This window comes from Vipera berus, assembly GCF_964194415.1.
Source record: "Vipera berus genome assembly, chromosome: 1".
Classification (NCBI taxonomy): domain Eukaryota; kingdom Metazoa; phylum Chordata; class Lepidosauria; order Squamata; family Viperidae; genus Vipera; species Vipera berus.
The window spans coordinates 322633117-322658565 of record NC_138202.1 but is presented as its reverse complement, the minus strand read 5'-3'; the positions used below and the strand labels follow the sequence as shown (position 1 = coordinate 322658565).

The 25449-nt window shown below is 36.2% G+C and overlaps 1 protein-coding gene across 1 annotated transcript in view; it reads right to left on the bottom strand.

The window, feature by feature from the left end:
- The window catches only part of NINL (ninein like), a 39431-nt gene that overhangs the window by 5125 nt on the left and 8857 nt on the right, over nucleotides 1-25449 (bottom strand). Inside the window, exons 2-19 of the mRNA XM_081313710.1 lie at nucleotides 24782-24983; nucleotides 20762-20858; nucleotides 19192-19352; nucleotides 18549-18615; nucleotides 16687-16877; nucleotides 14981-15124; nucleotides 13684-13851; nucleotides 12276-12412; nucleotides 11810-11950; nucleotides 10905-11079; nucleotides 9565-9675; nucleotides 8871-8960; nucleotides 5754-5910; nucleotides 5225-5287; nucleotides 4809-4918; nucleotides 3981-4324; nucleotides 1560-1629; nucleotides 65-349 (exon numbers count right to left, since the gene is read on the bottom strand). Coding sequence (XP_081169836.1) covers nucleotides 65-349; nucleotides 1560-1629; nucleotides 3981-4324; nucleotides 4809-4918; nucleotides 5225-5287; nucleotides 5754-5910; nucleotides 8871-8960; nucleotides 9565-9675; nucleotides 10905-11079; nucleotides 11810-11950; nucleotides 12276-12412; nucleotides 13684-13851; nucleotides 14981-15124; nucleotides 16687-16877; nucleotides 18549-18615; nucleotides 19192-19352; nucleotides 20762-20858; nucleotides 24782-24961 — 2691 coding nt within the window. The 5' untranslated portion in view covers nucleotides 24962-24983. The remainder of the gene's footprint in view (nucleotides 1-64; nucleotides 350-1559; nucleotides 1630-3980; nucleotides 4325-4808; nucleotides 4919-5224; nucleotides 5288-5753; nucleotides 5911-8870; nucleotides 8961-9564; nucleotides 9676-10904; nucleotides 11080-11809; nucleotides 11951-12275; nucleotides 12413-13683; nucleotides 13852-14980; nucleotides 15125-16686; nucleotides 16878-18548; nucleotides 18616-19191; nucleotides 19353-20761; nucleotides 20859-24781; nucleotides 24984-25449) is intronic.

The following is a 25449-nucleotide window of genomic DNA, read 5'->3' as shown; positions in this document are numbered from 1 at the left end:
ACTGTAGTACAACATTATGAAGTGTCATCTTACAACACAGTGACCTCTCCTAGATCAGCCTTACCTTTTCCTTTCCTGATTTCAGGTCTTGATCTAGCATGTCCTTTTCACCCTGCCATGTCAACTCCTGCTGAAAATGCTCCTTTTTCAGCTCAGCAGAGGCCTCCCGAAATTGCTTGGCTATCTTAGCTTCTTGTTCTTTTTGTCTCTCCAATTCAACAAACCTCTGATTCAGTATCTTGATTGTTTTCTGACCGGCTTTATTCTTGCTGCTTAATTCAACATATTCATGGTTTAGCTGAGCAGACCTAGCGTTCAGCTGTAAGATGTCCTCTTTGTAGCATTTGTTCTGAAACAAGATTTCAGGCATTCAGTGTCGTGATATTCATCGTAATCACATTTGTGCATACACAAAACAAGATTATAAATTACCCAAGGGATCAGGTAGGGATTTCCTATATTCAAGTTTTAGATCAGTAGGGGTTGGTCATATTGCTACAGAGATTTCTTGGAGAAAGGATGGGAGGAAAGAGGAAAACTCCTAGAACTAAAGGACATTGCTTTTTTTAAAAAAAAATACATTAACTGAATTTTTGATGGTAGGGCAAGTAATGTAAACCTATATACAAAGTATTAAAGCAAAATCTATAATTCTTAATTCTCAAAAGCTTTAGGGGATTGTAAATATTATTTTTAATGATAAACTTTTGAAAGTACACAGCGATCATTTTAGCACTAGAAATTCAAACAGTTCATCAGACAGCTTTACTGGGCAACACATTGACTGTATTCATATAGTGTATGAATCCACTAATTGTTTAACCATGGATTATTCAATAAACTATAAACTGCCAAATCAAACTCAAAAACCTTATGGATTAATACAATGTACAAATCCAGCCAATGTTTCTCAAGTGGACCTTGGTAGCATTGGTTACATGGATAAAATTAGAAGTACTGATACTTAGATTATCCAACCACTTTCTAAAATTGCCCAATTCTTTTTAGTTTTGTTTGTATCTGGATAATTATCACCTGACTGAAGATGCAAGAAAAATAACTGCTGAAATGTATCTAGGAACTCAGCAATCAACCTTATATGCACACAAGTTATTTTTTCCATGAAGTCCAGCGCTATCAATCCTTGGGAAGACCCATATATATTGCATGTAAAAGGTCCCTGTTTCAATCCTGATAATGTCCAAATATGACTGGGAAAAGCTTCTGTTTAAATTCCTGGATAATTAGCAAGAGTCCCATTTGAAAACAGCCAGTTTCCATATTTCAATAGCTGGTACAAGTTCTTCACAAATTCAGGTACAGATCCTTCTCATCACCTGCTACTGGATCCTTTTTTTAAAAAAAAAAGGTGTCATAGATAAATCATGCAAAACATATAATGGTTTCATCCTTCTAAAATGTCCCCCTGCCCTTTCCACCTATTTTTGACTGAAATTTATAACTTCTTGGCTTTTGAGCTTTCTAGTACTGCACTGTTTCAAATTCAGGCTCTGTGAGAAGGCAGATCAAATGGTACTCTAGCCACTTTATATATTTACCAAGTCATTTAATTCTTTTATTTCAGACATCATCTTCTCTTTTTCCATTTTCAATTCATCAATGTGCTTTCTGGAAAAAAAAATAATTAAATGAAGCATACTTTGTGTATCAATATTAAAATGAGATTTGGAATCACTCTAAATGGTCTTTCATGGCTTTGCTGTACCTCTATAATTCTAGTTTACAACACTGAACTGGTTCAAGACAGGTTTAACTGAGCCATGTCTAATTTTGATGGAGCTGGCAATATTCTCAAGTACAGGTAGTCCTCGACTTATAGATGTTCATTTAGTAACTGTTCAAAGTTACAATGGCACTGAAAAAATGTGACTTATGACTATTTTTCAGTTATGGCCTTTGCAGCATCTCCATAATCACGTGATCAAAATTCTAATGCTTGACAACTTGTTCATACTTATGATGGTTGCAGTGTCCCTGGGGGTCATGGGATCCCCTTTGGCGACCTTCTGACAAGCAAAGTAAATGGGGAAGCCAGATTCACTTAATAATCGGGTTACTAACTTATCAGTTGCAGTGATTTGCTTAACAACTGAGGCAAGAAAGGTCATAAAACAGGGCAAAATTCACTTAACAAATGTCTCACTTAACAACAGAAATCTTGGGCTCAATTGTGGTCATAAGTCAAGGACTACTTGTATTCCTTTTGCTAAGATTTCTATCTGACAATGGATGCCTGTATAAGATTAATATTCATGGAATAGGAAATTAAAGGTAAACATTGTGTGCTCTGCCCCCCCATCTCTCCCGAGTCAAACTTCAAGTTGTATGTTGAAAGCCTCTGCTTTCATAAAACCTAGTCTAACTTCTATTGGCAGGCTTTTAAAAACTCTAAGCGCTTTATAGAGTTAATTATAAGCCAAGGTAGTCACTAGGGAGCCACCTTAAAAAGGCAGCATACAATTTATAACAAGTAAAAGATAATTTCTGTGAACTGAGTTTTGTTATTTTTTGAAAATACAAAAGTTAATTAGGCTGTATATAAAGAATAACTCAAAGAAATACCGACTAACAACTTCCTAGTTCTGATTATCACATTTCACAATCATTTTGATACACGATGAAAAGACAGTTGTCTTATTACTAAGGAAAGATGTTGCTATGTTATTGCTCTCTTCCTAAGCTGTATCAGCAAATGGTAGCACCTGCTTGATCTTGGCTAGGCTTTGAAGCCAAGCAGGGTTGTGTCTGTTTATACAACCAAGGAGGATACCAAGGAATGTCAGGGCTATAGTCTAGGCTGGGAAACTGAAAAGCATTATAAAAGAAACCAGTAACAAACTGCTTCTTTATTATTGCCAAGAAAACTACATCAATGGGTCATGGGATCCCCTTTGGCGACCTTCTGACAAGCAAAGTAAATGGGGAAGCCAGATTCACTTAATAATCGGGTTACTAACTTATCAGTTGCAGTGATTTGCTTAACAACTGAGGCAAGAAAGGTCATAAAACAGGGCAAAATTCACTTAACAAATGTCTCACTTAACAACAGAAATCTTGGGCTCAATTGTGGTCATAAGTCAAGGACTACTTGTATTCCTTTTGCTAAGATTTCTATCTGACAATGGATGCCTGTATAAGATTAATATTCATGGAATAGGAAATTAAAGGTAAACATTGTGTGCTCTGCCCCCCCATCTCTCCCGAGTCAAACTTCAAGTTGTATGTTGAAAGCCTCTGCTTTCATAAAACCTAGTCTAACTTCTATTGGCAGGCTTTTAAAAACTCTAAGCGCTTTATAGAGTTAATTATAAGCCAAGGTAGTCACTAGGGAGCCACCTTAAAAAGGCAGCATACAATTTATAACAAGTAAAAGATAATTTCTGTGAACTGAGTTTTGTTATTTTTTGAAAATACAAAAGTTAATTAGGCTGTATATAAAGAATAACTCAAAGAAATACCGACTAACAACTTCCTAGTTCTGATTATCACATTTCACAATCATTTTGATACACGATGAAAAGACAGTTGTCTTATTACTAAGGAAAGATGTTGCTATGTTATTGCTCTCTTCCTAAGCTGTATCAGCAAATGGTAGCACCTGCTTGATCTTGGCTAGGCTTTGAAGCCAAGCAGGGTTGTGTCTGTTTATACAACCAAGGAGGATACCAAGGAATGTCAGGGCTATAGTCTAGGCTGGGAAACTGAAAAGCATTATAAAAGAAACCAGTAACAAACTGCTTCTTTATTATTGCCAAGAAAACTACATCAATGGGTCCTCAAAGACACCAGAAATTATACTTGTATACAAAAGTATACAGAAAGTATACTTTTACTTTCCATTTAAAGATTCAACTTCATGTATTAACATAGCAGAACGTTTCCTATGTATGCATAAAGAATTACTATTGGTACTGGCAAGTACCCATATTTAGAATCCTAAGAATATAATGCTTCCGAACCTCATAAAATGTATCTCCATTTCATGCTTTATCTTCAAGTCATCTTCCAATCTTTCCCTTTCCTGGGCCAGCCTCTGACCTAAGTTTGAAATTTCTTTAGCATAGCACTGCTCCATTTCTGCCCTCTCCTTCTCAAATCTCTTCGTCTCTTGGATAGGATCTAGCTTCTGAACTTGGCTTTTCAAACCATCAATCACTTCCTGGCATTTCACATTCAGTTCTTCCAAGGCATTCTTTTGTTCTTCCAGTTCACTAATCTTGATCTTGAAACTTTGCTCAATGTCCTTCCTTTCTTTCTCAAAATTATTTTTTAATAGTTGTATTTCCCATTCATAATAATTGACCTAGAACAGTAAAAAAAAATTAAAAACAGACCAGAAACCATTTCAGAATATTTATTTAAAGTTTAAATGCTTTCCTTACCCAAGAAATTTGACATTTCCAGTGCATAGAATTTATATACAAATCAATAGCTATCTTTAAAAAAACAGTATTTTGTTCTTCTGGAATTTGTATGGATTGCAGGAATTAATTATCAATTTGTTTAGACCATACCTATTCTCCATTATGAAATTACACTCAGAAATCCTCTCATTTATCAGAGTGATTTCAAAAAGCTGAACAACTTGTATAAATGAGTTAAGATACAAATTTTTACTCAGATTGGAGAAATGATGATTGCCATTGTACTAACAAAACTTAGAAGACTCTGGATAATTCAACAGTGCCTCTATTGAAACTATTCTGTGGAGATATTTCATGCAAACTTTTTGAGTTCTGCTGATTATACAGTAGATTGGATTCTAAGTTTTGAGTTTTCCTACTCACCTTAGTTTCTAGCTCTGTTTTCATACTTTGATTCTGTTCTTTTAACTGTTCCACCAGAAGTTCTGTTTCTATACTTATTGAATAGGGTTCAGATGTTATGAAAGTGTCATCTATAAGTAAATTTATTATTAGAAAAACATGAGAGACAAGAAAATAAACACTGGTTAACCTCTAACTACAAGATTTAAATTATGGAGGTTATATCACATCTATGGGGGGGGAAAATAACCACAGCCCTAAACAATGTTATTTGGGAAAAACATAAGGGTTATACGTTGGAAGAATCAAGAAAAAATTATAAATTATGGTTTTGATACTGGTATCTTACTCATAAGGGAATGAATTGGATTAGATTAGGGTTATTTAAATTCTAGGATGCTATAGTGCTTGGGAGATTTTAGACAATCATCCCTTACCATTTTGGCCTGTAGTTGGTAGGTGCTGGTAGCCAAGAAAATGATCGTCCTTTTCAATGTTGTCTTAAAAGAAACATATTCAATTATTAAATATAGTTAAAAACTGTTTTAATATGAAAAGAGAACTTGTAGCCTTCATCTTCTAGCCGTAGAGCAAATCAAGATTGGATGCAATAAATAATAAAATAAATGCATCTTTAGCTTTAGCACTGAATTGTAGCAGCAGGACACCCAGACAGTAACACAGTAGTGTCTGTGCTCAACCGCTTTCCCTAACTTGAAGTGGAAGAAACGTGTCATAGAACAGAAAACTTTAAAGGCTTAAAACCCTTCTCACCATGTTGAATGGCCCTGAATGTCTCCTTGCATGAAGAGTCTTTCCCATCCTGGTGAAGTCCAGATGTGTTGGATCATCTTCTAGAATGTCCCTTTATGTGGGCAACTCTGGGATCAGGCATGCAATACATCCAGATTTCAGCAGGATGCAGAAAGCTCTTCTGAAGAACCATGCCTGACTTGCATTACCCACCTCTAATGCTAGCTTTTTCATTTCCAGTCAAGGGCCTTTCTCCAATGTTGTCGGTCTTCATTTTGCAGGATGCTAGGTTAGGCTTCTTTGCACGCAGCAGCAGGGATCTCAGTTTTTCCACCTCCATCTGCAGCTCATCATTCTTGTCATGCAGTTCCTATAAGCAGGCCAGAAAACGACAGTGAGGCACACAGAGCAGCTACTCTTAGATATATGTGGTGGGATAAACTGCAATTCCAGGACTTAAGAGAATATCCACATTTGCTTATAAATCATGCTTATTCAATTAGGATAACACAGAATTGGTAACTCCAGAATTGTACTTAAAAACGTCCACAAAGAAGAGAGGAAATTCAGCAATCACAGAACAAAGAGCCACAGATTCAAGCTGTAAACTCATTGATACAGCATAACATAAAGCCATACTTCTCCCCTTTTTTATGGGTTGAATTTTAACAAGATAGGCTGACCGGGAGAGTAATTCATTTATTTTTTCTTTCAGGATTGGGGGAATAAAATTGGTGTTTATTTTAGGACACACATTACAATTTTAGTGAGTCTGATAGTACCCTCATTTTTGGCAATCATGTATAAGAAGGGCATTGGGGGCTGCAGAACAAAAAACTCTCACAACCTATGGGCTGCATGTAGCCCTGGACAGCTAGTAATGTGGCCCCACAAGAACCAAAAACACATATTCAAATATCAAACCCAAACAATTGTCAGAGGAGTCTGAACTTCCTAGAAATAATTGGTTATTTCCTTATATAGCAAGGGACATATAGCTGGAGTTTCTGAATGTTAAGCTGATTACATTTAATGCAAAGAGTATTCAATTGCTGTGTATATCATAAGGTACTTATGATATACACAACTATTTAAAAAATGGCAAAGTTTTCAAGTTTATCGTAACACTGTCAGATTGAAAGGCATATTCATTACAAACACAGAACATGAGCACACTTGGAAATGCAATGCTCACCTTCACCCTCTATGATTAGGTAGGCAGCACCAAATTGAATGTATGGGGAAACAAAAAAGGGAAGGGAATTGAGTGGATGATGGAATGCATGAAATAATACACAGAGGGTTCTTTTTATGGAACTCTCCATCAGCCTGCCACTTACCAATGGATCATTATGATTTCTTTACAGCAAAAAGCAGAGGAATGAAAATAACAGTAATAGAATATTTCCAGATATACATCAAACAACTAGGCACAGTTTTCTTAATCACTGTTGTAATAAAATATGGTTTTTTTATGCAGCAGCTGATATGTTATTAGAGCTTTTCAGCTTTTAAAATTGGAGAGTTGCAAATCTTTAGGTATCGGGGCATTTATACATTTTCTGATTTCAACCACGTCATGTATCGTCTATGGAAATTCTCAGTCATCCAGGTCACGGTTGTCCCAAAGATGATTTTTCAAAAGGCAACTGAACATTTTGCTTCAAGGAAAAACAAAGTCCAGTTGCCTTTTGAAAAAGCACCTTTGGGACATCATTTATTATTCATTGTTTCATCCCAGGAACCTCCAAGTGATATATACAGAGCGTAAATTGTCTTGCATCCAAAAGATACTGACATGTGCAACGTTTATCTTAATCTCCTGTATCTTTGCTACATTCCTATACCACAGCTTTCTTAGACTTCTTCCCCTCAACTCTTCCTTCCTCACTCATCTGAGGTGTGATCTTCCTTCGTTCTCTATATCATCACGTCTCAAAGATTCTTTTGTATGGATTACTGATTTAATCCACATTCATTTGGCACCCGTTTATTCTTGACCCCATGTCCTCATATCACACAAATGTCTTGAATAATCCATTCCCACTCCATAAAACCTACCTTTATGCTTTCCACTCTCATTTTCATATAACAAAGTGGGCAAAATTATACTGTTCCATACAGCTATTTTTGCTGTTTTGTATCCTAAGTGTATATGCATATACAGAGGTAGGTTAATATTGTGTTAGTTTTCAAGGTAGCCTCTATATTAAATATTAGCTTGGCCTGAAAAGTGGCATCATTAATTGGTAAATCCTAGCTTTGGTTGGACTCGTGGCCTATTGGCCAAGGAGTGCCAAAACTGATTATTATTGTTGTCATTATTAATAGGGATTGGTGCACGTAGCACCAATATAACTAAAATTTATAACCTAGTCTATTCTTTTTCTATCTTACTAAAGATGCCTTAACAAGAAATCTTTTTATGAAATTTATATACCAAGAAAATTATTTGAGTGCTCAATGGGTAAATATTTAACAAACAAACCTGATATAAGACAGCTTTCTTTGTTCCTATTTCAAAACTGAGTTTTTGCAGTTACTGTATATATTGTTCTTCATTGAAAAAAATTATACTGCTGTTTATACACTTAAAATAGATGTTAATAAAGAAAATGTGAGATCCTACACAAACATACACAAACAATAACAATAATAAAAAGTATCAGCAGAATCCAAGGGCTGAATGAAAGGTGCATCCTAGCAGCTACAGTATTAAATGTAACTGATGATAACCAGCCATCAGTAAGAATTCCATAAAATGGGTTCTACAACGAAGAAAGTTCTGTGTCAGATAACTGCCTCCCAGGTAGCAACTACTAATAGCACTCTAAGCGTGGATCCTGTCAGTGACTGCAAAAGTACACATGGTAAGAGACTTAGACTGAAAAAAAGCAATTTACCTAGAAGACTGCATGGAACAATCTTCTTGGCATTAAGTGGTTTTATAGATTAAGAGTAAGATGGTCCACTTTTAAGATTCTGTGGGCAATCTAAGAGCATCCACAAATTATTGGGAGAAAACATAGCTTTCCTTTCTGAAAGTCAAGAATCTATGGTTCTTTTGGTGCCTAAAAATCTGAGAACAAACTATTAGGCTCTGCTTATCATGATTCGGGTGGATTATCTCAATAGGCAGGAGCATTAGTTATATATTATTGTACAACAGATTTATTAATTCAATAGTCAATAATTAGCAAAAAGGTTCCATTCAGTGGTTAGTAAAGGGAAGAGGGACAAAGTTGTGAAATATGGACAATTTCTTTCCTGCTCACCTCATTTCTGGCCTTCTACAATGCATATTTATAAGGTTAAAAATAAACCACTTACCCGGCATTGCAGTTCATACTCCTGAATGATTTCAGCAAAGCGTGCTTCTTGATCAAATAGCTCTGTACTGTATGGATCCAGTAATCCCAGCTGAAGCAAATAAGATTTTTTTTAAGTTGATTGTTCCAAAAATGGAAAGAAAACCTTTGAAGTTAGCTCTAAAAACACCTTGCGCTACATTTTATTTTTAATTTATTTCATTTATAATACTATCCAAGTCTACAAAATAACTCTGAGCAGTGTAGAGTAAAATCAGATCTAATGTAACAAAGTTACAGCAGAGTTTTTGTTGAGAAGCAGGTCAAACATGTACACAAATCATTATAGCGGAAGGGCTTTTTAAATATTTTGGTCTTTTTATTGTTCTTACAGACATTTTTACCAATGCTTACCAGAAAAGTAAGAGATTGCTTTATGTAATTACATATGTAACCATATTCAGAATAACTATTTAAAAGACATTATTAAAAAACATTTTAAGAAGGCCTAAACCTTTTTAATGCAGCATTTTTCAGCCAAAAAACTGAAAAAAATTTAAATTCTTCATGATGACAAACAAAAAAGTGAATGTTTATGTAGGAGATAATATAGCTACAAGGTTATACATACAAGACTTCAACTCACTTGATTTTCACATGAGTCAAATGGGCTTAGAAAAAGCAAAAAAGATCCCTTTTCATCAATGTGGAATTACCTTGTCTTTCAAAATAAAATTAAGATCTCTTTGAAGTTTCAAAACTTGATTTTCAGATTCACTCAGTTTTTGAACAACTTCAGCAACTTCATTCTGTAAGCGACTATTTTCCTTTAAAAATACATTCACATGAAAGAAAATGATAGAAAGATAAAATCCATGATGTCAGAGTAAATTTTGCAACTCTTCAGCAAGAAAGCAGCAGCACACTAAATATAGGAAAATCTATGTTCCAAACTAATATTGTCAAAAACTGCACTTTGATTAGTGTTGGGTGGCTACTCATCATACCAGTTTACAAAGCAGAAAAAGTGTTGCATGTTTGAATACTTTTCTGTGCAACAATGATCTACCGTATCTGAACTGGAATGAAGAAAAAGCAAGCTAATATCTCTGTATTTGACCTGCTACAGGTAGTCCTTGCTTAACAATCACAATTTGGCCCAGAATCGTTAAGTTGTTGTGGTTGTTCAAGGGGTCAGCATATAACTGACTTGATTTTATGACTATTTTTACAATTGTAAAACAAGTCACTGCTTTGTTGTTGAACCACGTGGTTGTTAAGCAAATCCAGCATATTCAATGGGTGTTTATGTTTTCTGCTAGAAATCATAGTCACATGACCATGGACACTAATTGGTATTAAATGTGAGACAACTGCCAAGCACCCAAAATGCAATCAGGTGACTTGAGGATGGTATGGCAGCCTTAACTTTGAGGATAGATCATAAGTAACTTTTTTTTAGTCTGTTGTAACTGCATGGTTAAGTGCAGACTATATGTACTTTTGCACAATTAGAGAGCCTGTACATTGGTGTCAAACTGCCGGCCTGCAGGCCAGACGCATCATCCGGAAGCCGTGATGTCACGAGTTTGACATGTCTGCTGTACAATGAAAAACTGAGTAAATGAGTCGGGGGGTGGGTGGGGTGGTTTGGGTTTTTTCCCTGTCACATCTACACTGTGCATATGCTGCAATTCTGCAGCCTTAATGGATGTAGAATTCCATTCCTGAAAAAAATTAGATCAATATTTGTCTCGTGGCTGTGAACCTACACATAACTGGCTGGTGAAACTTCAGAAGTTGAACTTGGTAAGATTTGCATTGTATAGGGAAAGAAGTATAGTTTACTCTTATATCTTGGTTTTTTTTCCTTACCATTAACAGTGGGCCTAATTGTACATCTTGAAAGAAAATGGACATAGACTCAAGCTGTTTAATTTCCGAGCCTTGGAATTCAACCTTCTTAGATGTGATATTTTACTTGTGGTCAAAAGTCTTTAATCTTAGGACTATGGCTTAGCTGTTCTGAGCCCAAGACAACAGCCCAACCCCTTACCTTGATCATCAAAGTCAGCTTCTTCCTTAGGATACAGTCCTCCTCTTGAAGGTAACTGAAATCTGCTTCTAATCTGGTTCTCTGATGGTGCATTTGTTGCATGAGCAATTCCTGTTCCATCTTGACTTCAGACTTCATCGCCATTAACTTCCCTTTGAAATCTCGCTCAAGAGCTCTGTAATTCAGGAACATCACTGCTGAGAATAGCAAGCCCGTTTATGATCTCAGATTTAAATATTAAACTGAAACACATTTTGCAAATATCTTTGAAATAAAAGAAATTATTTTAATATTTTTATTTATCAGTCATAACCTACCCTCCATTTGCCACCATAGGTTAGAAACAGTTCAAGTGAAGAAATGTCTATAGAAATCAAATCAGGGCTTTTTTTTTAATGATAATACTTTTTAAAATTATTCAAACAAGAACTTGGATTTTGGGATGATTAGATCAAATTCTGTTGATATTATAATTATCATTTTGTGATTTATTTTCCCATAAGAATTAGATATCTTATAAAATATTTATGCATATATATTTATACTTTGTCATATTGTATAAATAAGTACTTTATGAAATAATTTAAATGATTGAATGAACCTTTATTGTCAAAGTACAACCATGTATACATTGAGATTGGCTCAGGAATAAAATATAATTCAAATTAAATAACAATGATAATGAATACTAGAATTTGGAGAAAACAATTAAGACACCATAAATACTATTTAGAAAGGGGATAGGTATGGAAGAAAGACTGCCTTGATAGAAATACAGCAAACCAACTCTTCTTTGGAGAATCATAGAATCATCATTTTTATCATGATTGTCTATAATAAGAACCCTTAGAATTTTTATTTGTATAACTATATAGTATAATTATTTTTCTTTTGACAATAATCACCTGAGTTTACTCTCACTGTGATGCTCAAGAGCACTATGATTATCATCTACTTCCTTTAAAAGCTGCCAATTCCTCTTTTTAGTCTTTTCCAGATCAGCTCTGGCTTTATTTCTCTCACTGAAAATCCGTTCCACTTGTGTTCTAAAAAGAAAGAAAATGTGCTATTTACAACCTCTCCAAATTCCATTTGCACTGATTCTGTTAAGATATCATAAGTATAAGTATATAAGACATAAGTATAAGTATAAATCTAACATATACAGTATAATCTCTATCTGCAACTGGTGACATGTGAAACTATTTAGCTGAACAGCTATCTCATGTAACAGCACTATGCATTTGTACGTACAGAGGTGGTCTTGATGCAAACAACGATTAAATAAATAGGCAGTTTACAATGATGACTGAAATTTCTACATACATACTAACACCATTATTCTTAAAAGCCAAAGCAAAAACTACTTACTGTAGATGATGAAGTTCATGCTTATAAGAGGCAACAGCTGCCTGCTGAAGTCCATTCTTGGAAGCAATTAATTCATCATCAAGGATCATAGAGAGCTCTAGAAGGTTCACTCGTTCCTCCACATTAAAATCAAGACTCTATAAAAAGACAAAGTCTGAAAAATCAAGAGAAACTAAATCCTAACAGTCAGCAATCCTTTAAATTATTATTGATATAGCATTAGAATGTTGACATTACATGAATATTAAAGGGAAATAGTCATTGGACTATTTAGTTAAGGGATTGGATTAAAGATTTAAAGAAGAATAGATTAACTATTTAAGACCAGGAAAGATATTAAACAAGACTAAAGGACAGTAAAAAGTGCAAACTGTTAAATCTGAGTTGTCAGGAAAAAAACTGCAGATTTGCAGATCTGACATAAAACTATTATGTTTGAGATAAAACTATTAAAGACATAATGATTATGATAGGAAATTGATGGCAAATGAGTTAAACAAATGAGCTTGTATGAACATGACCGGAGAAAGTAAGAAAGGGATTAGAGGTAGTCCTCAACTTACAACAGTTCATTTAGTGACCATTTGAAGTTACAATGGCTCTGCAAAAAGTGCTTATGACCATTTTTCACACACTCAACTGCTGCAGCATTCTGATGGTCACATGATTAAAACTCAGGTGCTTGGCAACTGACTCATTTTTATGATGGTCATGTGATCCCCTTTTGCAACATTTTGTCAAGCAAAGTCAATGGGGAAGCCAGATTCACTTAACAACCATGTTACTAACAATTATTCAATAAGTGTGGCAAGAAAGGTTGTAAAATGGGACAAAATTCACTTAACAACTCTCACTTAGCAACAGACACTTTGGGGTCAATTGTGGTCATAAGTCGAAGATTACCTGTATTCTGCGAATTTCCGGAGGTACCAAAATTAAATGACTTTCATAGTTTAACGTTGCATAAGATTCTATATCTTAATTCATATTCAGGCCGTCCTCAGTTAATTACCATTAGTTCAATGACCGCTCCTAATTACAACATTGCTGAAGAAGTGATATTTACGACCAGTTCTCAAAGTTCTGGCTATCCTAGTACTACTGTGGTCACATGATTGTGATCTGGGAACTGGCTTGAATGTATAATGGTTCCAGTGTCCTGCAATCATGAGAACACTGTGATCTTCCCTGCCTGCTCCCCACAAGAAAAGTCAAGGGACCTTGGCAAATTCATCAATCAGACTGAGTGGATTAGCCTTCCTTTCTTTCCATGTCCGGTCAATGGCAGATACACTCAGTCCCAATCATATTTCCACCCATTTTTCTTATCAATATTTTAAATCCCTTATTATGAAAAACGTCATGCTAAGAATTCCCAGGAAAATCACCAAAGAACAGGTACAGATACCTTAAAAATCTCTTTGCAGTTTTCAACCCCTTCCCAGGCCCAGATGGAGACGACTTGCTCCACACTTGCAAAACCACTGCCATCATCAATGCTGGAGAAAAGATTCAAAGCCGCTGAGTTAGATAAAAAAGATGGAGTTGCGGTTTGTTGTCTATTGTCTTTCAAAATCTGCATGATGGAGGAATAAAACAGCATTGAAGAGAGGAAAAGCAAGTAAATCATTTTAGGTGAATGGGGAATAAACATTTAGGAAAGAATTTAAAAACAACATGTAGGTACATCAGAAAATCCTACACTCATTATTTAGCTACAACATCTGGCTGAATTTGTCCAGAATGGGGAACTTAGCAAGGCTGTGCCTGTTATGTGCTTTATGAGAGACAACCAGTGAATTCCAGGTTCATTGGCTAGATTAGGAACTTGGGGGGAAAAACATATTAAAGGAAACTAATGGCAAATTCTGTGTTACTGCCAGGAAAGTTGCAGAAATTATCACTAGGAGCCAAGCCTAATTTGAGAGAACTTTTATTACAAAATTTAATTTGTAGAAACCCACTGAGATGCAGTAAAAAATACTGTTATCCTGTGTGTGTGTGTGTGTGTGTGTGTGTGTGTGTGTGTGTGTGTGTAATTTGGAATTTTTTTTCTTTTAAATCAGCTTTTAAAATCTGGTTTTTTTAATGACATACAAAGCATCCACTGCATCTAATAGATAAAATAAGTTAAGAGAAAGTCCAATAATTTCATCATATTGGCCAAAACTTCCCCTGCAGGCTGTTGGGCCCAAGCCACACACTGGATCGCACCCAACACAAAATCTTCTATGATCCTGTCAGGCTGTATAATTTATACCACTTTTCCTTTCTCCAGGTTGATCCTTCTTTCTGTATATGCTTCTATTAAAATAACACTTCAAGGCCTGTCCTACTCTAGGTATACACTTCTGGAAGTATGAAAAAATATGCCAACATTGTGAAAGACAGTTCTAGATCATTATCTGTCTTGATTTTAGCTTAGCAAGATAGGCAAATTCATCCATTATAATCTGCTGCTACACGTGAACCATGCTACTACAACTTATTACACAGAGCTCTATTTAAAACACTTTAATAGCACTGTTTATGAATCCAACCAATGGGAAGAATAGGTTTTCTGCTAGATTATCAGCCTGTATGTCATAGAAATCATTAACACCAGTCTGTATGAAAATGCAATAACTGGAAGCCATTTGAACATTCAAACATTTTCCCTTTGGAACCAAGAATTTTATAAAGAAAATATTATTCAGAATAATTACCTGATTAGGGTGTGATCTTTTTGATTTAAGTGGTGTGGAAGAAAAAGGACAAGGAATGCAGCTAAATAAGCCATGCTGGAATTCCTTTAAGCTTACTCTGCCATCTCCATCACTATCCAACTTGTAAAATAATTCTTCAAGTTCCTATAGAAAACATAGGGTTTTTAATGTATTGTTATCACAAGTATTCATTTAAGTTAAATGAATTAATTGTGGAATAGAGCAGATTTTCACAAAACATAAATTAGTATTCTAAAAGTTAATTCATTGAATTAGTTAATTCAACAAGCAGGCTCTGGTTCTCATAACCAGGATAAAATCTAACATGGTCTTCAATCAAGGTTAAACATTTAACCATCACATGCTGTAGCAGTTTAGCAGTGGGCTCTTATCACAAAAGATTTCCAGCATTGGTGTACTAGATTGAAAATCTCACCTTTCTCTGTATAGAATAAAAATGAGAAAAGTTTTTGTTTTCTTCATTCACAGAGAAAGACGTTGTCTTCCCTCAACTGAAGAAAGAAGTCATGTATTCTTTCCTGCATGCCAGAAGGACTAGGAGGTAAGACCTTCAGAGGGAAAGTGTTATGTATCCTGATGCAGGCAGCCGCATAGCAACAGCCACCAGGGGGCGTTGGCCTGGACGGTTTTGGCGGGAAACCTAGTTTCGGCAGGAAACCTAGGGCCAACCCCATTGGCTGGTTGCCTACCTGGCTAGGTATTTAAGGAAGCTAGGTAGCCCTTGTTTTTCAGTACGTTCCCCCCCAATAAAGAGCTGAACACGTACTCCGGCTGGCGTCTCTTCCTTGCGTCGGACCCACTACATTACAGAAAGGCTCTCCAAAGCCACATTCCCTGATCTCAACTAGCTTTCTGAAATAGGGACAATCCAGACCAAGGGCCTGAATCAGTTTCCCACTCCGAGTCAATCTAGATTCCAATCCCCATATCATGAAATTTACTGAATGATCATAACCATTGCTCTTCTTTCCAGCCTTTCCTACTATAGAAGAGAACTGTGAGAATGAAATACAGGAGGGAAATAGCAGCTTGCAACTGGCAAGATATAAATGTAGCATATAGCATGTATAAAGCTTCTTCAGATTTATTTAAAATACTCATATACTATTTGGAGGCAATAATTACAATTGTTAAAGCAGTGCACAGAGAATACTTCATACACCTGAGGCACTGCCAAAATGCTGTAACAGGTAGTCCTCAACTTATGAGCACAATTGAACCAAAAATTTACTTTGCTAAGTGAGACATTTATTAATTGAGTTTTGCCACATTTTAACAACTTTTCTTGCTCCAGTTGTTAAGTGAATCATTGCAGTTGTTAAATTACTAACACAGTTAAGTGAATATGCCTTCCCCATTGATCTTACAAAAGTTGATCACATGACACCAGAACACAAAACTTGATCACATGACACCAGAACACAGCAACTATCATAAATATGAACCGGTTGCTAAGCATCTGAATTTTGATTATATGACCATGCGGATCCTAAAACGGTCATAATTGTGAAAATGGTCATGTCACTTTTTTCAGTGTCATTGTAATTTTGAATGGTCACTAAACAAACTGTTATAAATCAAGGACTAGCTGTATATTCCATATGTAGCCACCATTTTCTCATTCAGTCATCAAGTTCAAGTAGACTTTCTGAGATGAGAACTTCCAAAAGCCAAGTTTAGCCCACCTCTTTTTCCATCTCTTTAAGTCCAATGTTCTTACAAACAGCATCCAGCTCTTGTTTGTTGAGATATCCATTATTTCCAATACCAAGATCTTCACAAGTAACCCTAATCTGATTCTCAGTTGTGTTCAAACACAAGGTGGACACTTCTCTAGGATTGTCAATGAGGTTATCATCCCAGGTACACAATTGACCTACAAAAGATTACTTTTACATTAGAAAGAGCTGTGCTTCTAATTACTCTCTTGTTCTTATCAAAGATTATATAAGTCCTCAACTGAAAATCAAATTAAATTTACACTCCATTCTGATTTTTTCTCTAAACCCTTAATTTGGTATTTCTATTATCCATGGAAAATATTTTATATTTTTATATTATGCAACAAAGATATTAGTTAAATATATAATTATTAATTATACATATTTCAGTTGTAATATTTTATTTTTTCAGTAGTACTCAAAAATATAAGAAACACATTATTTTATCTCCACTCTTTTCCTGCCTTTATTTAATTCTAAATATGGATGTAAAAGAAATCCACCAAGATCTGCAAGACATGGTAAACCAGAATCTATTCTATGGTAAGCTTTCTTTATTACAAATATTTCCCTAACGCTTTTTTAAAAATGTTAAATGAATGCTGGATGGCTATTAAACGGTTGGCTTTGCCCACCCTTGTAGAGATGCAGGTGGATGTATTTTGCCTTTTCTGGAGCAGTTAAGCACCATATTTTGTATTAAATAAAACTGCATCAGAGAAACAGAGGACATTAAAGCAGCTATGAAAGTAAACATCAAAAAATGCAAAGTAAGAATACACTTTCTCAGGGATTTTATGTGAAATAATTATGCACACTAAATGAAACCACACTCAAAACTACTGTATTACAGAAAAAAGTGGAAGATAGTGATTGTAGATATCCTTTTTATATGCTAATTCATTAGAAAACCCAACAGTTCAGAATACTACAAATGCAATTCAAATTTATACTGATCTGTCCATTACTAGCTTTAATAACTCAGCTTTCCAAGCTACATGTAAAACACAGATCTTTTCACAGAGCCCAGAGGAAAATGGACTAATGAGTGTCAAGCTTGGCAATAGGGAATATACTTCAGCCTGAGGACCAGCCTATAATGGGTGGGACCAGTGTCCAAAGTGAGTGAGACAACATCCCTGCAGATGTGTGATTTTGGACCTTCCTACACACATTCTACACAGTGAGACTTTAAAATGGTCCCCACTCATAAGGGAAGCAATTTTAAACCCTTGCTGTAGCACCCATGGCAATACTTAAGAAAAAGGTTCAGAAAAGAGGAACTAATTTCTGTCTGAGATTTTTCTCTCTCTAAGAATAGGAATTCAGATATGCAGAAAATGGGAAGATCAGAGGCTGTAAGACAGGGGTGTCAAACTGCTGGCCTGCGGGCTGGACACGTCATGCAGAAGCTGTGCCCACTCCATTGCTGGCAATGGCAAAACCGTCCCAATACGTTGCGCAATGTCACGTGACATCACGAGTTTGACATGTCTGCTCTGACATAAGAAAGAGGGCTTCCACATGGCCAAGATGGACGACAGATTCCCACATACCTAAGCTAGATAAATAGATCTATTGCTATGCTTGGATTGCCTTCCATGGATTCAGTCTATAAGTTTACCTTATCCATTCCTATCCACTCTAGCTAGAGTTGGAGAGCAGAATTTGAATCAGAGAAACTTCGTCTGCAAGGAGTATACTCTGCCTTTTAATTAGAACTTTAGCTCAACTACTGAATCAGATGGCAAAAGTGGAAATTCCAGAAAATAAACAACAAAAAACAGGTTTCAGTGTTTACTACATATTCTTTTGCTGAGCCCCACCTTGGCCTTCAAAGATCTGCTGCTGCTCTTCTTTTGAGTTTTCAGCCTCTTCATCTGATTTGAGACTCTACAAAAAGAGAACAGAATTTAACATTCTATAGATTCAGCCTAATAGCCAGAATGAAGGATAGAAAAACAACAAAAGAAAAAGCAAGGGTGAATACAATACAACTTCAGATTAACTCTGCTTCCCATTGGCATCTGACTTCTTCCAGTGCCCTAACATGATATACAATATAGGGCAAATGACAATGTGTTGGAGATGTGACCTTCCTTGAGACGGTGTGAGACCCTGTGATGGTCATTAAATGCAAGGACTAATTGTAAATTGTCTTTTTCAGCACTATTATATACCACCAAATGGCTGTTAACAGAGCAAACAAAATCTGTATAACTCATTTTTGCAGAGGCTGTCAAATTAGGAAACATCAATGCCTTTGTCGAATACCAGCCAGGCTTGGAGCATTTCCTGAGCATCTGGATGAAATCAGAATACTGAAGAATTCCAGAGACTCAGATGGCTATTTTATCAAGTCCAAGGCACCACAAATGTAACAAAAGAAACAATTACAACACAACACATGAGAGGTAGTAAAATGTAACACATCTATTTCAAATAGCTGGAACATAGATCTTTAAATACCTCCACACTCTCCAAAGAAGTTGAACGTCTCAGCTGACTTTTTACATTTGTATTTCTCTCCTCCTCTTGTAAATATTTGGGGGTTTCCAATATGGCACTTTTGAGTTCTGACCTTGTCCGGCAGCCAACGATGTACTTGGGCTCAGTTTCATCTGGAATAACTGAATTGGAAATACTTTCAGTTCTAATACAAACAGTAATAGGGATAGGTCCCCTCCTCTCCACCTTCTTCTTGATGCCAAATAAAGCTCTTAAAAACATAACCAACAAACTATGAATTCAAAAGCTTGAGCTATTGTGGGCCATTATACTGATTGTAAGCTACTTATACGTGAGTCCTATGTGCTGTTTAATAGTAATAAAAGTTTTCACTCAAAACATTCATCATGGAACTATGCCCCGAGCTGGTGAGCACAGTTGAGAGGATGTCACACAGCACATGTAAAAACCTAAAGCTTATTCTCTCAGGAAACTTTCTAAAGCCATCTAATTCACCAAGGTAGAACAGAATGATGGGTAAGTAGGCATTTGGATCTGATCCTTTTTCTTTTTCTTTTTGTCAATACTAACACCATTGCCCCACCTTCACTTTTTCCACTATTAGTATAACTCATTCCCAGTTGCTGTTCCAAGGATTTCATGCCTTACAGCAGCACCCAATTGCCTTCTCAAATTATACTTCCTTTTTCTTTCAGGTGCAACTAATAAGTTTACTTTCTTATCTGTTGTGCTAAAACAGTAGAAGACATAGAAAATAAGTAAATGTTGAAATCAGTAAATAAAACTGTTGAAATAGGACTGCGGAGACCCAGGTTCAGATCTCTATTCAACCATAGATCTCATTATGTGATCATTATGTACTAATCTTTCATTCTCAGTGTTATCTACCTGACAGGAATATTGTGAGATGAAACAAGGGGAGACCCAGCTAAGTTGCCCCGACATCCCAAAGAAAAGGTAGAATATAAAATTAATTAGATAATCCTCTTGACAGTATCCCACTTACACACATAAACTTTATATTAAGTGACAGATATGAAAGGACATAGAGAAAACCATTTAAACTTTTTGTTCATGAACTTGAGAAATATATATATCTCCAAAATAATTATTCTGTTTTTACCTCTGGCAATTTCATTATAGAAAGACAATTGATTTAAGTGCACAGTAGCTTACTTTTCATCATTTTCAGAAATCAATTAGTACAGACAATCTCAGTAAGCAATCTATAGTAACTGTTTCATTAGTAATCCATCAGGCAGCAAGTCATAATAAGATACTTCAATTGGTGGCTAAGCTATATCACAGTCAAACTTAAAGCAGAAAATCCAAAACAAGATAGAAGAGAATATTTGTAGCTTGGGGTTAAACTGTGGGGTCCTTGGTGTTCTCTGAGCTTGGTGGTTTTCTTGCAGACGTTTCATTACCAAATTAGTTAAGTAGCGTAGCAGTGATGACGTTACCTAGTTTGGTAATGACAAGTCTGCAAGAAAACTACCAAGCTTAGAGAGCACCAAGGACCCCATAATTCAAAAACAGCCTCTTTTCATGCATTTCATTATTCATTCACCTGGTTCCAGATAGCTGCTCTCATCACCTGAAAGGTCAAGATTGATAGTTGAAGACAATATGGTCACAAAACCTTCCTTAAACTCTTCAAAATTAACCTAGTAAGACATAGGGAAAAAAACATTTTTCAATTGTCTTGAGCAGAATTTAAAAAAAAAATTCTCACTGCTGTGAGACTAGCTAGGTTGAAGTTGCCATAACCTAAAGGTGAAGGAGGCACTTAAGCAGAGAGGTCAAAAAGCCAGGAATCCTGTCTAGAAGATCTCTTCAGGGAGAAAGATAAGAAAAAAAAATAAATTAAGGAAACAAAAGGAAAAATGTCATCTGAACCAGACAAAGGAAGCTGGGCCAGACCATATGGGAAAAAATACCAATCCCTTTAGGGATATAAGGCATCCTGAAGCCTGTCTACTCCTTAGATCATTTTTTTTAATCCAATAGAGCAGGGGTGTCAAATTGCCGGCCCACGGGCTGGTTTCATCATACCGAAGCCATGCCCACCCCATTGCCAGCCACGCAAAAAGAGTTGCGATACATCGCAACACGTCACGTGACATGGCAAGTTTGACACCCGTGCAATAGAGCTTCTGTCCCTCTACTTAGTGCTGGCAGCCTACTTGAGAAAGATGTAGGTAAGTAGGATGAGTATGTGTGCATGTGAAAAAAAAAACAAATGTATGTTTTGACCAGTAAAGTTTTCATGGTGCTTTAAATTTGCTGGGTTTCTATGTATTTCAATGAGCCTGATATGTCTCAATCTTCAGTTCGAAGTGATATGTTTGCACCCCTATTTCCTGATTGTTGACCAATGTCCTGTCTACTCTAGCTGTACCCATCTGGAGAATCTGAGTACAATGTAAGGAGGGCTTACAAATCTCAGTGCTTCAATAGGCTGTAACCTATGAGTGAGTGATTATAAGTATGTGTAATACTACATGGGATAAGAGAAAGTAAGCTAGAAGCAGGACAATGCAGTGTCAAACCTAATCCTACATTAAATAAATCAGTTCAAAACTCATATATAAATCACAGTTTCACAAGAGGAACTATGGCAAAATGAATTTTTGCTACTCCAAGATTATACCTTTACACTATAGAGTTTTCTGTCATTTTTAATATACATTGCATTTCTCCTCTCTTCTGATAATTAAAGTCCTTTGGAGTTGCAGGTACCAATGTTTACTACTTACACCAGCTTTTACAAGTGGAACACAACTGTAGCTTGCAGTAATCTCGGGAATTCAAATATTGCTGATTTTGCATGACATCCAGTGTATGTAACCACATTGCAGAGATCAGAGAGAGAAAAAAGCTGAGCATAGTTTCCTGTGGCTTCATGAGACCTCATAAGAACTGACTGATACAAACATACTAGGCAGTGATATAGTTAGACCCTGCTTGAGTAGGGGTAGTTGTCTTAAATTTTCTTTCCAGTTTTCTGATATAAAGGAATGATGGCTGCAACATCTCTCCTCTTCTAATTTTGCCATATGCAGGATTTGCTGCATCATCTAGTGCAGTGTTTTTCAACCACTGTTCCGCGGCACACTAGTGTGCCGCGAGATGTTGCCTGGTGTGCCGTGGGAAAAATTGAAAAGTAATTATAAATTACTTTCTTTGTGTTTATTTGATTCCTATTCAAGAGAATTACTTTATATATAGTCAATATAGGCACAGAGTTAAATTTTTTAACATTTTCTAATGGTGGAGTGCCTCGTGATTTTTTTCATGAAACAAGTGTGCCTTTGCCCAAAAAAGGTTGAAAAACACTGATCTAGTATACCAGCCCTGGGCAAGTAACTTTCTCAAGATCAACACCATATCTGATTTATTATATTATGCAAACTAGCTAGAGTTTCCATATTTCTTTGTTGGTGAACAAACTGGATGAATAGAAAAGGAATGCTGGCTGCTGTGCTTTAATGCTTTTTCCATTAATGTTCCATACTTTGGTTATAAAAAGTTTTCAAAGCTGGAAAATCCATCAATTAAGCTTAGCTCGCTTCTCTTTCAGTTACCAATATTTCAAGAAGAGTTGTTTCTCATAGATCAGTTTAGTTGTACTATATACTTTAAGCAGTGGTGGGATTCAAATATGTAAACAACTGGTTCTCTGTGTGGATGCTGCTTCTGGAAGTCCATTCTAGGCCTGGGCAACAAAAAATTAGCTAGCGGTTCTGCCAAACTGGTGTGAACGAACGGGCTGAATCCCATCACTGAGTTTAAGGGATCATATTGCATCATATGCAAATGCCGAGACTTCTCATGGAAACAATACAGCCACACTGCATATTTATTGCTACACAATTACTGATCTTTTTTAAAAAAATAATCCATTGTTCTGAAGGTTGCTTGAAAATACATTACTACCTATTTCTTAATATATTTTTCATTCCATTGGGTAAGGGGCAACCAGGGCACCACCATTTATCAGATCTATTTTGCTTATTCTTTGTAGCAAGAAAAAGAAGGTGGTAAAGTCAGACTTTGGGGAGCACCATTTCCATACTAGAAATATTAAGTTTACTTCTATTTGCAGCAGTCTTTCGATAACACCTATGTATGGGGATAATTATCTCAGTCAGTTCAAGAGAACAATTGGCCAGACCACAAATTAGGACAGAAAAAAGGCAATTATTTATAGCTCTATGGTGGGAAACAATGAGGAATATTACACATTACTATACACAATATATTAGTCTCAATAGTAGAAGCCCACCTAAAGTCCTAAAGAATAGAACTTAGGTTCTGCATCAAAAGAATTTGGCTGACATTACTGTTTCCAAAGTGAAAAAAATAGAATATATTTACTGCCTGCAGACAATCCTCCCATCTGAATTATGGTTCACAGGAACCAGTGCAAACTATAGCAACTTTCAAGATCAAGTACTTACTTTCCTCACTTCTTGTGATGAAGAGAAAGGGATTAGCAACTTCTAATTCTAGATAGCATTGCACTGGCATTACTATATAAGTGACAGGCAGCTGGGTAGCTATTTAACTTGAATAAATTAACGTCATAACATAACATGCCATTAAGTTGAATTAGAAACATCTGAGCTCTTCTCCTTGATTCTAGAAGGTAATATTTAATCCCAGAACTCCAAACCTTATCTTTGAGTACTGTCTCAAAGCAAACACCACCTGCAAAAATTATACAGTAGACTGGAATTGGCTCAGCCAATACAATAAACATACCATTTTTATTACCACTTAGACTGCAACTGGGTTAACCCAACATGCTCAGCTTCTGCGACCAGCTTCAGTTGTGTTGATGGGGAAGAAATCTAGAACTTCTGGGACTCTGCAAGGCTTGTTACTCTCTCTTGTTACTTTAACATTTATATGAAGCCATGGGGCGAGATCATTGATGGCATCAGGTGAGGTAACACCAGTATGCACATATTACCCAGTTTTATATCTCCACTCTATTCAAACTAAGCTGTGTCCTGGTGTCTGGAGACTATGGGAATCTAGATGGGGACTCAGTGACTCTGGATTTTCCACTGTTGGTTCTGAACAGGATTATACTTCTCTGAACAGAACCAGTGCACAATCTGGCAGTCCTTCTGAATTCAGGGCTTATATTTGAAAAACAGATGATAGCCGTAGCCAGGAGGGCTTCTGCAGAGTTTCATATTGTGGACCAATTGTGCCCATTCTTGAACCAAGACACTTTGCTGCAAGTGACTCATATTTAAGTCACTTGCAGAAAGCAAGCCTTTTTTGTTGTGGTGCCCATTCTTTGGAATATCATCCCCCTGGAGATTAGCCAAGTCCCAACCCTGCGGCTTTTCATACAGTTCTGAAGCTCCTCCGGTAATACCGCCAGCATGCCTGAGTGCTTGTGTTTGGGAGGATCTGATGGGATAGAAGAGATTTTCTAGAACTAGATTTTTAAAAGGTGAATGGGAAGGAGAAGAGAGAAAAGAGATACAGCTTTAACCTAAATGCCAAAAAGATGCTGTGTTGGGAACTCAAGAATGCAATATTCAGATGCAGAAGCCTTGCAGTTACTTACTCGGGTAAACTGATTATTACCCAAAAGTGTTTCCAGAAGTAAGGGGAGCTCTCCTTCCAGATGTAGTTTGTGGCACAGCTCAGTCAGCTCCTCCTTGTCCAAATACCCAGTGCCTGTAGCATCACAGCTATCATACACATCCTTGAGCTGAGAGGTATATCTGTTCTCTTCGTCACCCATCCCATAGTATATAGCACACAATCTAGGAGGAATGAACCAGCATTTTAGGATGGGTTATTTGTTGATCATAAGCATTATAATTGAAATATATATACAATGTAATAGTCTACAAATAAAATCAGTCAATATGCGCCTCATGTAATATTATGAAACTCCAATTAAATATTTTAAAACTAACAACTTGCTTTTTTCTTATTCTTTAGAACAACTTCCCAAACCTTATGATCTACAAATATGATGGGTCAAAACCTCCTAGAGACACTAAGAACTCAGAATTCTATTTTTCATTTCTCTTGCAAAATTAGACATTTCACTGAGTTTCTGTCTTCAGGTATTCCCCTGAAGCCAGAGATCAATCCCTAACAAGTGTTGCATAATTGTTATGACCTTAGCCTGGAAAATTACTTGCTCAGAACTGAGTTCAGCCTCATGAATTCACTCGACCTAAGACAGACCATTCATCGCTCTCTGTTTGATATCTACTCACT